Here is a 16,402-nt window from a genome sequence, read left to right as displayed (position 1 = left end):
GTCACCATGTGCAGGTCAGAAGAAGGACTCCTCTCAAAAAAGGCAATCAGTCAAACAACTGGAGAAATGTATCTCTGAAGTGAAAATAAACCAAATGATGCAAAAGTCCACTGAGCATGCACAACTGCAACCACAGCCATTTATTATTCTAAGCAGAGGTCCAGCTCTGACTCTGGATGAGGCAGAGAGAAAACAAGCGGCAGACAGTCGACCGCAGAGCTGACAGACTTTTCTTTTAATGCACATGTTGATCCTCCGTGAACATCATTCAGCTGCGACCCGTGTTTGAAAATAGACTGAACAAATGTGTGTTTGAACCTGTTTAGAGTAGAGCGGGCCAGGGAACCGCAGCAGGACAATTCAGTTCGCCACAGATGACAATGCAAAGTTCAGACAATGGGATGGCATGTCAAGGGTAACTTTGTGTACTCGGACTTTAGTTTACTTTTACTGAAGCTAACCGAATATCGGTCAAAGAGCATGCGGAGCTGTCGGCAAGGCAATGTGACCTTTTACAGCAGTTTGGAATAAATGGCCAGTGGAGAACATCTCTGGTGCTCAGGTCTGACCATCATGGACTCCAGAGCAGAGGAACGGTATTGCTCTTTACTCCTCAGGTGGAAAAATCCTCTTTGATTCTGTGCAAATATAATGAGATGGTACCTACGCTTGATCTGTGCAATGACCACTGTTCCACAGCCCAGCAAACAGAACAATAAGAAGAACTGCGTGGGTAAGGATTTCCTTCTTTTGTGAAGACTTTTCCCTCCATCACAGCCTCTCCTTCAGGAAAAAGCCGGGTTAACGTTTCTGAATGTTCTATGAATGTTTGGTTCTGACAAAGCTGAAGGTTCAGCCTTCTGGAAGATGAAATACAAAAAGTAAAGATCATGTTTCTGTGCCCCTTAAAAAAAGTAGTCTTTTAAAGTTTACTACAAGTATACTTATTATTATTATGCTTGAAGTTTACTTTTTTTTTTACTACATTGTAAACTTAAAATGTTCCAATTTAGTCAGAAGAAGTATTCAATTAGTATATTTTCTGCATTACGCGGATATGGTCTATATTAGACTTGCTATACTTATACTAAAGTAGACTCTGTAAAATATACTTCAAGTGTTTTACATTTTGCCATGGGGGGTTGCTCTAAACTGCCCAATAACAGAAACTTCATAGTAGGACAAAAGAATAGAAACCTGTGATAGATCTGCTGCATTTTTGGATGAAATGTCCAGTTGAGCCTCACAGAGTGCCTGCTGGGAGATCAGTCCTACAGCTTTGTGCTGCCTACACAATGTGAAGCTGAATGTGACACTGAGGCAGGATGTCTGTAATCTGAGTTTATGATGTCACAGTTCTCTACAAATCTAAAGCGGTCAGTGAAGGATGACATTTCAGGCAGACCTGCTCCATGCAGTCTTCGGTTCTGTCCAGCTTTGAGGCCAAAGCCCCACAAACACAGACATAGTAACTGTGATCTTTATCAGAGACGGTCAGACAAGCAGCAGAAACACTTTTCTTCGCAGTCACAGAAAACAGAAACAAACATTTCTGAGCAAATAAATAAGGAATAATCCAGAAGCTTCTTGAGGATTAGGCTGAACACATGACCAGAACGGCCTTGGAGCAGAGTTTTTCTGACTGCTCTGAAGTCTGTTGGTCTCCATGACAGAGGGTTACACGGAGTACAGTACTCACTTCTCTGCACGGCTGATTGTTTATTCAACTTTTATGACAATGGAGTCTTGTAAAACGCTTTAGAAGGCAGTCATGCTCAGAACCAGTTTACCCGCCGGTTCTCTCAACTCACAGGGACCATCTACGGGGAGGGGGGTGAGCAGATCCTCTAACAGCATCCCCGGCCAGATGACTGTGTGAATTATAACCTAAATTATTATTTGGCTGGAACATCTCAAACTCTGCTCGAGCACACGAACCGTGAGTTGCAGTCTTGAAGGAAGGAGCTGGTTTGAGCTATTTCTCCTTCGCTTGGTGGCAAACGTGTCCTCTGGAGAATGCGGCCTGTGAGCGTGAACCCACTGCGGTAGAAGTCAGACCTGGTTAAAGCAGAGAACTGCAGATTTTAGGGAGTTATCTGTGACAGAGAAGACCGGAGTGATCCCCACATCTACAGCCATGAGCGTGCACACTGACATGCGCGGCGTGGTGCAGCTGGATGTGACCCTCCTCCCGGCACGATGACCTGACAGGCCGAATAGGTTTTAGGTTTCAGGATTTTTGTGCACTCTGCAGGCTCAGCTCCAAACCACAGCCTTTTCTGAGCTCACGTTAGAAAAGAGTCAAACTCACCAGAACAGAGACAAAGAGGAGACAGAAGTCAGAGTTCTGCTGCAGAAGTTTCTGATTTTGGAAACAAAAACACACAGGAGGGAGTGCAGCTGCTCCTGAAGAGTTGCAGAAACAGCAGGAGCTCGCTCCAGAAGGAGACGTTCACACCAACAGCAGAGCTTTGCTGATGGAAAAAAAAAACACCTTCTACTTCATTATAACTTAAAAAACAAAGGCTGGCACGTGCAGACTCCTCCCTAAGAGTCCTTCTTTCTGCAGGCAGAAACATTTCAGAAGCATGTTCCTCATTTGAGGAGAAACCGCCCGTCAGGGTCATCCAGACCCCTCCAAAATCTGCCAAGCCAAGAGCTAGCTCAGAAAAATAAATACAAATCAACACTTTATCTTCAGAGGCAGAAGAGAGGAAGGGCTGTGGAAACGCTGCTGTTTGTTTTTGAAGGGGAACAATGCCTTTACAGGAGGGGGCAAAGGCTGATGGGGCACCAGAGGACTTTCAGAGAAAACAGCTCTTCACTGAGATCCACTTCAAGTTTAAGAGCAACTGCTGCAATCGGATCCAGGGAAACTGCAGAGGGGGGTAGATTAAGGGAAACAGCGCAGAAAAGAATCCGAGAGCAAAATTTATTAGTATTTTCAAGCTTCCCTTTGCTGGAAGGTTCAAAGTCTAAAACCAGCGTTTGGTTATGGGAACAAGGATTTTAAGGTGCACATGCAAAGAATTTGAAGAACCTTGAAAAAACCAAAGTCCTGCAGTCCCAGTGGACAGGAACAGTAATGAAAAGTTGTGATGGTTGTGTCTCACCTGTAACAGGGCAAAACCAGTACTGAACTTCACAAGTGCTTTTAACACTTGCATTAGAACACCAATTTTACCCATATGAGAACTGGACAGAATGATCCTTCCCCCTGGTCTTCCAAACAGGAAGTACCTGCTGTGCCCAAGAAGCCAAAATCCCATAGACTTCTATAGAGAAATAAACAGCTGTTACTCAGTCACTCTATTGGTCAGAATAACCGTTCTGAATCTGATACCATTTTTAAATGTTAATCCTCTTGGTTTAATGGTATTTTTTGTAGTGAAAGTTATTCAAGTTATAAACTCACTAATCAGATGCCTCAATAAAAGTAGGTGGTCTCATATCCAATGTTTAAAACATTTGACAGATTTAGGCTACGTTCACATCGCAGGCTGAAACGACCCAATTCCGATTTTTTTGCCCCTTTGCGACCTGTATCTTTTCATGACAGTCTGGACGACACAGATCCGATCTTATCAAATGTGACCCAGGCCACTGGGTATGTGGTCCTGAATCTGATACGTATCCGATCTTTTGAAATGGGACCGCCGTCTGAACGGCCAGGCCGCATGAATCCGACCCGTACGTCATGGAGACGCTACAAACGACATAATTCTGCGTTGAAGTAGGCGGGAACGAGAACATAAACAACAACCATGGCGGACGATGCTGCTGTGACCAGTCAGTGGAAGGGAAGCGAGGTCACCGATTTGATTAATATTTAGGGTGACAGCTCTATTCAGGCCAAACTCGAGGGCTCTTATCGCAACCGCGCGATTAAAAAAAAAATTCCAGCAAAATGGCCGAGCGTGGTGTTGAACCTTCCCCGCGATTACTTTTTTTTCCTCCCTTTCCGACCGTGATCAGAAGCGCGGGGGACAGAAGGCGGATCCTCCTCCAGGGTTCACTTCCCCGTTCGGACCCTCAGATTCTCCAGGATTCTCCAGAACAGGTTAATAAACAGTCAATAGCATTTATTCTGGTGGAAGCCTTCTTTTATTATCATTCTCCTTTCTCTTTAACACACAACACTAATGCGCGCCCCCACTGCCCCTCTCACTGCCCTTCAGAGAGGAGAAAGCGCGTGCAGCGCAGTAGGGAATACGGCGCTGCACGGGCTCTCTCCACTCTTACACACACGCGCGGCCCCAGCACATCCACATCCTCATTCCACAACAGTGGTTCCAGACGATCCTGGCTCCAATGCCTTCTTAAAATGAGAAGATTGTAATTGTGCTGCTCCTTTGTGAAAATAAATGTAATAATGAAAAAAGAGCTCCGCTGTTGACAACACTGTTGTTGACATCCATTGTTAACGTTAGCCACTTCCGCAAACAACGAGTGACGTCGTTCACCGTTGAGTACTCTTCTGCGCATGCAGGTCACTTCTGGGTCATTTCACGGTCACACAGGAGATCACAAAAATTCGTATTTAATTGGAAATGTGAAAGGCCTTGCAAAAAAATGGATTTTTTCAAAAAATCTGAATTTAGCATGAAGCCCTGCAGTGTGCCTTTGTGTAGCCTGCTTTCAAGTGGAAGCAGGCTCCCACCTGAAAGCAGTGTTAGCCAACATGTTCACTACTGATATGTGATAATGGTTGCCATAGAAACATTGACTCAGACAACTTAGAACCAATCACTGCTTCCTGACATCATCTGTGTCCAACATGGCGAAGTCCATTTTGCGAAAGAAAATGGCATCTGGATAGACTTCAGGTTTGATGTTCTCTCCAGGAACACATCATACAAGCAGCAAACCTTTGACTTCCAGGCTGAAGCATATAAAAAAAAGAAAAATTTAACTGGAGCCAGGTCAGTGACAATGAGGTTACTCTACAGTAAAATTGTTTAACACAAAAACACAGTCTGGTTGCCAAATACTCCTCTTCTCTGTGGTTAGATTTATTCTTCATGACAAACAAACCAGGAAAAATATTTATGAACATCAGTCATTTCTTTATGTTTGAGCAGTTCATGATATGTTGATTGACAGATTAGCATTAGACCCTCAGCTATCAAACCCTGTAATGGGCATGCTCAAAGAACCGTCAATCTCATATGCCACGCCTACCTTCTCATTTCAGATAATGCAGAGCAAAACAGGCCTCAGAGGCACCAGGGGGTCATGTGACCACATTTTCGTTGACATCTACTTGTAGACTAATGAAATAACTGAAATTTTACTGCTGGCTTTATGATCCCTATCCTATCAGCAGCAGTGGCTCCACAGCTCATCCATCACAGCATCTGTGCGCTGAGCAGAATCGTGACCTCACAAGTGTTTATTTACTGGCTGTTGTGCTTCATATTCCAGTGACATTCAGGAAACTAAACAAAAACTGGCCATGTTTGTTTTTGGCAACAACTCAGAGCTAAGCCAGGCCGGAACTAAAACCGCCTGGGTTCTGGCTGAACCTCACACAAACAGTGGAGGGACAACGGGAGCTTGATAAATTTCTTTAACCTAAATTTGAAAATATATTATACCATGGTCCGGGTGAATACTCGATTCTGATTGGCTGCTGGGTGTGCATTAAAAAGTGATTTACCACAGGATAACCACACGGTGAAAAAAGAAGTTCCGGTCAGCTAGCTTAAATGTTTTGTATCACTGCGCCGGCTTCTTTAAAGCAACCTTTAGCTTCATCATCTGGACAAAAACAAGCGGTAAGAGATGAACTTTCTCTCTGAACTGATGCTTTATTCAACCCATCGTTGCTTTTGTAAGTGACCATGGTATAAGCGGGTTAATGGCCTTCGAAGTGTGCATTATCACTTTTAACGCTTCGGTTCAGGCTTCCACGGCGTGCGTTAAAAAGTGATAATGCATACTTCGTCTGACATTTACCCTTACATAATATTATTCATTCTTTGCTTCAGTTTCCTTTTTACACCAGTAGATTTCCTTTGTCTTTCGTCTTTTTTAAGTTACTATCAGTAGCGTCTACCACCGTCACCATCAAAGTATTTAAAGTAAAGACATTTACTTTAGATACAAAAATGTTTGTTTTCTTCCTGATCTGACACACATCTATCTGGTTAGAAATAAATTATCATTTGCTTATAAAGCTGTATGACAAACACGGCTAAAGTTTGTCATTTTTCCTGTTTTGGCCATCAGAAAACTGTCTGAAAGCAGCAGCTGAAGAGAATCCATCTGTGTAGCAGAGCTGAATATCTGCAGACCTTAGTCCCATTCTCACGCATGTGACCTGACCAACTCCAGATGGCAGGAAGCCAACAGGTGAAACATGGACTGCATAGTGACCAGTTCAAACACAAGATTTTGTGTCAGGAGCTACATGAATCATCTCAACAAAAGTCCAGACACCACAGAAAAAAGTTAAAGGGTGATGAAATGTGGAGAACGATGGCATTTGGAACTATTTACTGTTTACTCCAGGTGTTTATATGACAGAAGTGATGAAGACATACAAATCACTGGATGGGTTCAATCTTTTTCATCAGTGGCAAAGCAATGCCAATTCAAACCTCCAGTACAGAGGTCGGTGGGGAGAACCGCTTTCTTTCCACAGTGCGGCAGTCACAGACTGGCCAGAGACAACAGAGCAACCACTCATTGTAAATGCATGTCAGCAATTCTTGCGTGACTTTTTTTTTAAATAAACTTGAGCAGTGTGTCGTTTTCATGTTGTCTCTTTTCCACAGCGAGGCTGGATTGTGCGGCATGTTTGTTTAAAAGCAATCTGCCACTTTCCCAACAGTCGGGATCCTTCACCAACCTAAAAAATGAGCGTGTTTCAGTTCATTCTAGTGATGAAACTGACAACCCTGAGAAAAGCAGATCCAGTTACTGAAAGCTGGATAGTTGCTACAACACGCAGAAATGAAGCTTTAGCCTAAATTGTGAACGAGCACATGTGATGACCCTCGTGTGAAGGTGGCAGAGAGCACTTCAGCAATACTGAACATCTCACTCTATAGGAGACATGTCACTCAGCTGGGAACAATCCTTCAGCTGAGCATAAACGTCACTCAGATGTAACTATCGTGAGCTGAGGGCTTCTCAGACATCAGGGGATGTGATGAATCAAAATGTTGGAATGAAATAAGAAGAATCCTACTCAGCTCAATGAATTCTTTTACAACAATAGAGCAAACGGTTGCCAAGATACTTTTTTTCTCCACACTTTACCCAAACTAGGAGGAGGAAGAACCACCAAGATTTCTGGGTAGTGAAGTTTATAAAAAGCCTTCAAAGACCTTCGAGGAGCAGCATCCAAATCTTGTTATCTACCTTTGTCCAGTTTTCAGCAAAGCTTGGGTAAATGAAAGTCCCTCTGGATATCCCAGCACATGACCCAGATGAGATCCAGAAGGCACAAAGAGTCTTGTTTGGACAGAGGTAACCAGCAAACACTGACAAATGTCTCTGGCTGTTTAAGATCGTGGCCACCGATAAAACATTTCCAGCTGAATTCTCTTTGTTTGAGCGTTTCCAAAACATCACACATGCTGCATTGCACAGGGAAACATGCCAGCTTTCCCTCATGCATCCAATCAATGAGGAAAATGGGTAAACTGAGAATGTGAAAGGGTCACAACCCCAGGGGTGGAAATTATCCCCTAGTTGCTACTGGATATCCGCTGTATAAACAGCGCTCTGGAAAAACGTTAGTTTAAGAATGTAGGTTTACACGGTAACACAACAGCAAGGAAATGACCCGCTCACTTTGTCTTTTACAAATGGAGCATCTTTTCTGCTCTGCTGCATGAAATTCACCTCCTTTCATGGACGTTCACCTGAATCCCATCAAGCTGTTGCCCTTTTCATTTTATAGAGACTAACTGCTCAGTCCCAAAGAATGTTAGTCATCTCTCCATGGGAGGGCAAAGTTCAGGCTTAGCATGAAGCCAATCTGGAGTTGAAAGTTGGGGAATAAAGCAGTGAAGCACTCTTTCTCTCATTAGTTCAGCTGCTAAGTCTGCAGGAAAGCAGATTGTCATCTTTGCTGCAGGCAAAGCGAGAAAGCATTGATATTCCCATTTGGCCTCTCAGTCAACCTCTAAATTAACCTAGCTAACACGATTTTTGCCAAATAATCCAGGATTTCTTTAACATGTCAGTTTGTCTCCAAAAACTGATCCCAGTGTTGGATTTCAGGTTAAATACTTGCAGCAGCTGAAAGGCATCAATAACAACTGTCAGACGTTTCCTTCTAACGTTCAATTTCAGGATCATATCACATCAATTTTTCTTTTATAATTAAGTAACACAGAGCATTTTCCTGAAGAAAGGCAGCTACCACTTCCCAGTGTTTTAATGTAAACTCAGTAGAATCTTTGAACCATGGGAAGAACCACGCACACAGCATCACATTTGGTTTCCATTTTAGCCTACTGAGTCCTTTCGACCCCCAAACTGGACTTAGGCTTCCAACATTACCTTTCAAAGAATGTAACCCTGAAAAGATGCATTACCTAATGCTAATTAGAAGGGTCGCCCGGTTTTCTTTCTCTTTGGCAACAGCATCTTTTCATGAAGGGTCTGTTAGGAGGTCACCCAATTTTAATGCTCAATTATTTCTTGCACAGCAGGCCTGGGTGGTATGGGACACCCCGAGACCACCCAGAGCTGACATGGCCTCTCAGAAACAGACACTGATGAGGGGAAATGACTGAAAAGGAGCATGGAAATGTCTCTACAGCTATAAGCCGGTAATGTCCATAATGAGGATTTTTAAAATTTCTGTCCACACAAAGGCCCAGATAAGAATAACTCAACTCAATAGAGGAAGAATTCTCCAATGTTCTAAACCTTTTTTCTTAGCCAAATACAGAAGTGCTTTTAAAAACAGCTGTTGGGGTACAACATGTTACACAGTTCTGAGTTAAATTGGATTTGATTTATCAGCAGATATTTGTAAATTTTGGTTGTTTTATTTGTGACCAGTAATTCTCAGTCCACTTCAGCTAAAAAAAAGTCTAAAGATCTCAGTGATATAGTCTAACCCTTTTACAAAGCAGAACAACTGATGGTTTTTGTGTTCCAGCAGAGAAGAAGAAAAGCAACAAGCCAGCCACTCACCTCAGTACGCTGCGTCCTGGGCTGGTTGGCGTCCGTCTCAATGGCGTACACATCCAGAACATACAGGTCGGATCCCTGTTCTCTGTCCAGCTCTGCTGCCGTCTGTATCACTCCTGAGTGGCGGCCGATGCTAAAAAGGCGTCCCATGGCTTTTCCACCACTTTCGCCGCTGCGCACCGCCACTATAAAGTACTCAACTTTCCCTTTGGGCCCTCTTGGGCTCACTGCATTGAGAGAGATGACATTGGTGCCCGGAGGCTGGCCCTCCTTCAAGACAGTAATGTATTTGGGCTGGGAGAAAATTGGCCCATCCGCCCCTTCAAGGATGATGGTCAGCTCTGTTTTGGAGGTCTTGCGGTCAATGCCGTGGTCAGTGGCTGACACCGTGAGGGTGTACATAAGTCGGGAAGGCACCAGTTGAGAGGCTAGGCGGATGTCTCCGCTGTACCTGTCCATGATGAAAGTGTCAGAGTCTCCTTCCACCAGCTCATACTCCACCTCCCCATTTGCTTCATCATCTGGGTCAAAGGCCACAAGTGTTGTAAGGATAGAGCCAATGACTATGTTGGGCTCAGCCACAAGAGCATTCTGAGACACAAATGTGGGAAAGTTGTCATTCAGGTCTGTGACCCATATTGTGACATTTTTCAGGGCAAACCTCCGGAATTCCACTGGAACAGCCTGATCCGTGGCTTTGACTGTGAGCTCAAACAGGTTGGAAAACTCTCTGTCAATTTCCTTGCTGGTATATATAAGTCCAGAGCTTGGGTCAATGCCAAAGTAGTTTCCTCGAGGGACCTGCTGCACAATGGAGTACTCTAACTGCCCGTTTATGTCTGCATCAGTATCATGCGCTGTAATAGTCAAGACTGAGGCTGAGACAGGTAGATTTTCAGGTATGGACTTGAAAATGTCTCCAGGTGCAAAAACGGGGGGATTGTCATTAAAATCCCGGACGTATACAACCACAGGAATGGATGAAGAGCGGGCCGGCCTGCCATTGTCCTTCGCAGTGATGTTGAGTTTGTAAAACGATTGAGTTTCATAGTCCAGTTTTTTGACCAGAAAGATGCTGCCAGTGTTGGGGCTGATGCTAAAGGTGCCGTGATTGTTTATGGCAGTGATGCTGTATGTTATGTCTGCATTCTGGCCAGAATCTGCATCAGTAGCAGTAACAGAAACTACGAGGTCCCCAATTCTCATGTTTTCCAGAACATCCACGGATAATGAAGATTTTGGGAAGGAGGGACTGTTGTCATTTTCATCTAAGATGCTAATACTCAGCATACAGGAGGAGGAAAGAGGGACATCTCCAGCATCATCAGCTATGATTTTCAACAAATAGGAGGATGAAGATTCATAATCAAGTTTCCCGACTAAGGTCACCTGTCCGGAACTGCTATCGATAGTGAACTGGGCTTCCTCGTTGCCTTCAGCGATGTGATAATGCACCACCCCATTTTTGCTCTCATCTACATCTGAGGCAGAGACCCGCAGGAGTTGAGTCATGTTTGGAGCTGACTCAGAAATGGAAGCCTGGTAAATGTCTTTGGTGAATTTAGGGGGGTTGTCGTTGATGTCTTGAATATAAACTTGTACTTTAGCTTGGTCCCTGAGGGGCCTGGGGAGGCCCTGGTCTGATGAGACAACCACAAAGCTTAACACAGCGGTGCCTCTTTGTCTCATGAGTGACTCGCGGTCCAGCTTCAATGTGCTGGTCAACTCCCCAGTGATGGTGTTCAGCTCAAAGTTGTGCTGTGGAGTCTCAAAGGAGTATCTAATCTCACTATTTGGGCCAAAGTCTTTATCCTCTGCAAAAACCTGCCCCACCAATGACCCCCTCTGCTGCTCCTCCTTAAAATGAAACACATAATTAGTGCTGTTAAAAAGAGGACGATTATCATTTACATCGTCTAGGATCACAGTGACATTGACGGAGGCGCTCAGCGGCTCCACAGCTCTGTCTTTAGCCACAACCACTAAGTTATATCTGTCCTGAACCTCTCTGTCCAGCTCAGCTTTGATGTATAGCTGCCCGTCTGGAAAAATGCCAAACATATCCCCCGTGTTGCCACCAGCGATGTCATACATAATCTCTCCATTAAGACCAGAGTCTTTGTCAGTGGCCTCCACTTTAAAAAAACGGCTGTTGACAGGTTCAGACTCCAGGATAATGACCTCATAAGAGAGCTGGTCAAACATGGGGGAATTGTCATTGACATCATAAACGCTGATGATGAGGCTGAGGCTTGAGGTGCGCTGAGGAACCCCCATGTCAGATGCAGTAACTTCAACCTCATAGGAGTTTGTCGAGGCCTTCAGCGACCCAGTCAGTGTGATAAGGCCGTGCTTCTCATGAATGTGAAAGAGGCCTTTGGGGTTTTCTTTGAGGCTGTAGACCACCACGCCATTTAAACCTTCATCTGGATCTGAGGCTTTGGCCTGGAATATAATGTGTCCAGTGCTCCAGTTTTCCACTGCACTCACATGCTCCGCAGCATGTAGAAAACGAGGAGCATTGTCGTTCAAATCCCTCACAGTTATGTTGACAAAGGCCTCTCCTGTGATCTCCCCGGCCCTGGCTACAACCTTCAGCTGATAAAATCCTTTCTCCTCTCTGTCTATCAGGCTGGATGCTGTTATCTGGCCTGCTCCGTTCACAGCAAAGAGGCCCCTCTGATCTCCTGAGGTGATCAGATATGAAATGTTTGAGTTCAGATCAACTGTGGTAGCTGACACTGTCCCTATGACAGTCCCAGGAGACACATTTTCAAACATGACGAAGCTGTAATTTTCCTGGCTGAAGACTGGTGGGTTATCCTGTGTGTCTGTGACAGTTACTGTCACAAAGGCATGTGTGTGTGAGCTCAGGCCTCCTCCGTCTGTGGCTCTCACCTGCAGCTGGTAAGCAGTTTTCTCCTCTCTATCCAGGGCCACCAGTGTGGTAATTTTCCCTGTGTTGCTGTGAATGTGGAATTTAGTGGTGTCTCCGGATGAAATGACATATTTAACTGTGCCATTTCGCCCCAGGTCGCGGTCTGATGCTAAAACTGTGGTTACATATGAGCCTGGGGGCTCGTTCTCTTTAACACTAGCAAAATACTGAACTGGGTAAAAAACTGGCCTGTTATCATTGATGTCCCACAGAGTGATGTTGACTCTTCCTACAGAGTGCAGAGGAGGGCTACCTGCGTCAGCTGCCCTGATGTGGAGTAAGTATGAGGCCTGATCCTCCCTGTCCAGCTCCACGGCTGTGCTCAGGCGGCCAGACACAGCATCCAGACGAAACAGCTCCCGCAGGCTGGCTGGAGTCTCAGCATCGAACGAGAAGCGGATCGTTCCATTGGGGCCGAGGTCACTGTCGGAGGCCGACAGCACCAGCAGCTCGGTGCCAGCAGGAGCGTGCTCCAGCAGCGAAACGTGGTAAGTGCTCTGAGTGAACGTGGGCACTTGGTCGTTCACATCTGTGATACTGACTATAAGCTTTGTGTAGGAAATTTTGGGCTGGAGCCCCTGGTCTTTGGCACTAATGTTTAGCACGATTTCAGAAGCAACTTCCCTGTCCAGCAGAGCAGCACTGGTTACCAGGCCACTGTTGTCACTGATGGAGAACCAACCCAAAGAGTTTCCTGACACCAGGGAGTAGCGCAGGTTGGCATTCTGCCCAGAATCTCCATCTGTTGCAGAGACCCCTTTAATATAGCTGCCTTTTGGGATGTCTTCACTGATATCTACTCTGTAAAGCTCTTCCTGAAATATAGGGGGGTGATCATTGATATCATTCACAAAAATAACCAGACTGGCAAAGGAGGACCTGGCCATCGGCCTGCCATTATCTGACACAGACACTGTCAGGTTGTAAGAGGAAATTCTCTCTCTGTCCAACAAGCTGGCCACTTTGATCAGACTTAAATTAGGCACAGTAGACTTATGTACTTCAAAATGTCTCTGCTCATTGCCTCCTAAGATGGAAACGGATATGTTGCCATTAGCAGACGGGGAGTCTGAGTCTGAAACGGTGAGCAAGGCCACCACTGTGCCAATCTGTGCATTCTCATCCACAGACGCAAACTTGGAGGTTGTTGGAAAATACCTGAACTTTACGACTGGGTCGTTGTCGTTCACATCTAAAAGTTTGATGGTGGTTTCTGTCCGGCCTGACAGAGAGGGCACTCCTTTGTCCGCTGCGTGAATGGTCAGCGAGTACTCCTTTTTGCTCTCAAAGTCCAAACTTTCCTTGATTACAATGGTGCCGGTTTTGGGGTCGATTTGGAAAGGTGTTCCTTCATCTAAGATGTACCTGATTTCAGCGTTGGCGCCCTCATCCTGATCGGAGGCTGTGATCTGCAGGATGCTGGAGCCTACAGCAGCATCCTCAAACACGCTGCTGTGATACTGGTCCTGCTCAAAAACTGGGGGGTTGTCGTTGATGTCCTGGATGGTGACGTTCACCTGCAGGTAACCAAACTTTTTGGGAACTCCTTTGTCCTCCACTTCAATCAGGAGCTGGTAGAAAGGAGTGAGCTCCCGGTCCAGGCCTCCTGTGGAGACCAGATGCAGAAACGCCCCCTCCCCGCTGGGATTGACGGTGATATCCAGGCGAAATTTCCTCTGTTCGTTTCCTTCCACTATTCTGTAGGTGGTGTGGTCAACTCCGTTACTGCCGATGTCTGCGTCGGTGGCGGTGTCCAGGATGACCTGCCTGCCTCTGCTCGCATCCTCTTTGAAGGACACCACGATGGACGCGTCTGGAAACACCGGCGAGTTGTCATTCATGTCCAGAACTACGATCCGGACCTCGGTGGGATAGGTGGGCTGGCTGGACAGCACCACCACGTTAATGACGTCACTCGGGAGGAGCTCCCTGTCAATCAGCGCTGCGGTGCAGATGACCCCCGTGGAGCCGTTGATGGCGAAAAGTTTGTGGTTTTCGCTGAAGCGGTACGTGAAGCTGGCCTTCGTCTCTATGGTGCCCACGTAGGTTCCGATGGGCTGCTCCTCCAGGACCTGAAACTCCTGACGGACTTGGCTGGATGCGGAGCTTCGCGACAGAGTCCAAAGCATCAACAAAACCAGATGAAACCGACTCAAACCTCTACCTGCACGCGCCATGGTCCAGTACCGGGTCCGCCTTTCTCCGCCGCAGCGCAGGCTGATGATGCATCCACTATCTGGACCTTAGCGGCTCACTTACTGCAGCCCCGAACTCCAGGAGTCCCGAAAACTTAACGAGGGGCGCAGCAGCGGCTCTTTCGCATGACCAAACTTTTCACAAGTCTCTTCTCCTTTGTGAAGAATCCACGCACGCGCGTAAAAGTCCTCAGAGTGAAAGAATAAAACTCCTGCAGGTCAGAAAAGCTACGTTTCAGTCCATCTGTGGCCCCCCCCTACGAACCTCCAGGAACAAAGAAGCAGAGAGTTGATGCTTCCCTCACAGTTGCTCCAGAGTCGGGGCGCATCCACGGCTCTCACGCACCGTCACGCGAATAACGGTGCCGCGCGTCAGCCGTCTCTGCTCCGGAGTCCCTCTAAGTTGGGACAATGCTGAAGTTACAAACTCCCTCCCATCACACATCCTATTGGACAGCGCCGCTGCTCCCCCCCCCCCCCCCCACCACACACACACACACTCACACTCTCTCCTTCAGCGCTCCTAAAGCGCGTGGCAGCGTTTCATCACGCACGCAGAATAATCATGCAGGTCAGAGCGTCAGTCTTGTTACAGAAGAAGACAATTAACAGTTACAATTTGGGGACAAATAATGAGCAAATAAAGAACAGCCCGTCCCGAAAGATTTGGCGTTAGAACTGGAGTTTAACTGTCAGAGGGTCTGAACCCGTTCGATGAAGGAGCAGAAAACACTGCATCTGTTGGTTTGTAATTGTTCCAGCGCAGGTAGAGCTCCAAACACAGGTTTCAGTGATCGCTGAAGTGAAGTTGCTTTCATCAGTGTGTTCGCACTGAAGCTGAAGCTGAAACACCGCCCGTCTTCCCTTCTCCCTCCCAGCACCTCCGCTTCCCCAGGGCCGACACTGCTGGAAAACTTCACTGCGTCAGAACTATATGCGTTTAGCGTCATCTAGCGGTCAAGCACAGTAGTTCTGTTGGACCGGAGCCTTCAAATGAGCAAATGTTTGTGTTCAGATCTGAGGTTTGTCTCAAGAAGCGCGATGAGTGGAAACGGACTAAACTGAACCTGAACTGAGGAGGAATCAGAAGAGACTGCAGGTCATGTTTAGCCCAGGTTGCTTGTCCTAACGTATTCTGTAAACCTGAGCAGGTTTCCTCTCCCTGGGACATCTGATTTTGAGTTTCTCTGTCTTTATTATGCAGATGTCACAATGCAGTCCCTATATTTTTCGGAGAATAAGTTGTGCTGTTTTTTTGGAGGGGGTTATATATATATATATATATATATATATATATATATATATATATATATATATATATATATATATATATATATATATATATATATATATATATATATATATATATATATTTATATATATATATATATATATATATATATATTTATATATATATATATTAAAGAAAAACGCTCCTCTCACCCTGGTGGTTTATGCTCCAAGCTCGGGTCCTCTACCAGAGGCCTGGGAACTTGAGGGTCCTGCGCAGTATCTTAGCTGTTCCTAGCACTGCGCTTTTCAGGACTGAGAGGTCTGAGGTCTTTCCAGGTATCTGTTGTAGCCACTCCTCCAGCTTGGGGGTTACTGTCCCGAGTGCTCCAATTACCACAGGCACCACTGTCACCTTCACTTTCCATGCTTTCTCCAGTTCTTCTCTGAGTCCCTGGTATTTCTCCAGTTTCTCATGTTCCTTCTTCCTGATGTTTCCATCGCTTGGCACTGCCACATCCACCACAACGGCTTTCCTCTGTTCTTTGTCCACCACTACAATGTCTGGTTGGTTCGCCATTACCATCCTATCAGTCTGGACCTGGAAGTCCCACAGGATCTTTGCTCTCTCATTCTCTACCACCTTCGGAGGTGTTTCCCATTTTGACCTTGGGGTTTCCAGTTCATATTCTGCACAAATGTTCCTGTATACTATTCCAGCCACTTGATTGTGGCGCTCCATGTATGCTTTACCTGCCAGCATCTTACACCCTGCAGTTATGTGCTGGATTGTTTCAGGCGCCTCTTTGCACAGCCTACACCTTGGGTCTTGTCTGGTGTGGTAGATCTGAGCCTCTATTGCTCTGGTGCTCAGGGCTTGTTC

General features: G+C 45.9%; 1 protein-coding gene across 2 annotated transcripts in view; it reads right to left on the bottom strand.

The window, feature by feature from the left end:
* fat4 (FAT atypical cadherin 4) overlaps positions 1–14,407 on the bottom strand; it is a 101,063-nt gene extending 86,656 nt beyond the window's left edge. For both annotated transcript variants that reach the window (XM_023959527.2, XM_023959528.2), the window contains exon 1: positions 9,160–14,407. In XM_023959527.2, the coding sequence (XP_023815295.1) occupies positions 9,160–14,271 (5,112 nt within the window). In that variant the 5' untranslated portion in view covers positions 14,272–14,407. The remainder of the gene's footprint in view (positions 1–9,159) is intronic.
* Positions 14,408–16,402: the final 1,995 nt, after the last annotated feature.

Source organism: Oryzias latipes, chromosome 10, assembly GCF_053564925.1.
Source record: "Oryzias latipes strain Hd-rR chromosome 10, Olatipes_Hd-rR_3.1".
Classification (NCBI taxonomy): domain Eukaryota; kingdom Metazoa; phylum Chordata; class Actinopteri; order Beloniformes; family Adrianichthyidae; genus Oryzias; species Oryzias latipes.
Note: the sequence above shows the minus strand (reverse complement) of the source record. Positions and strands in the feature narration are given on the sequence as shown.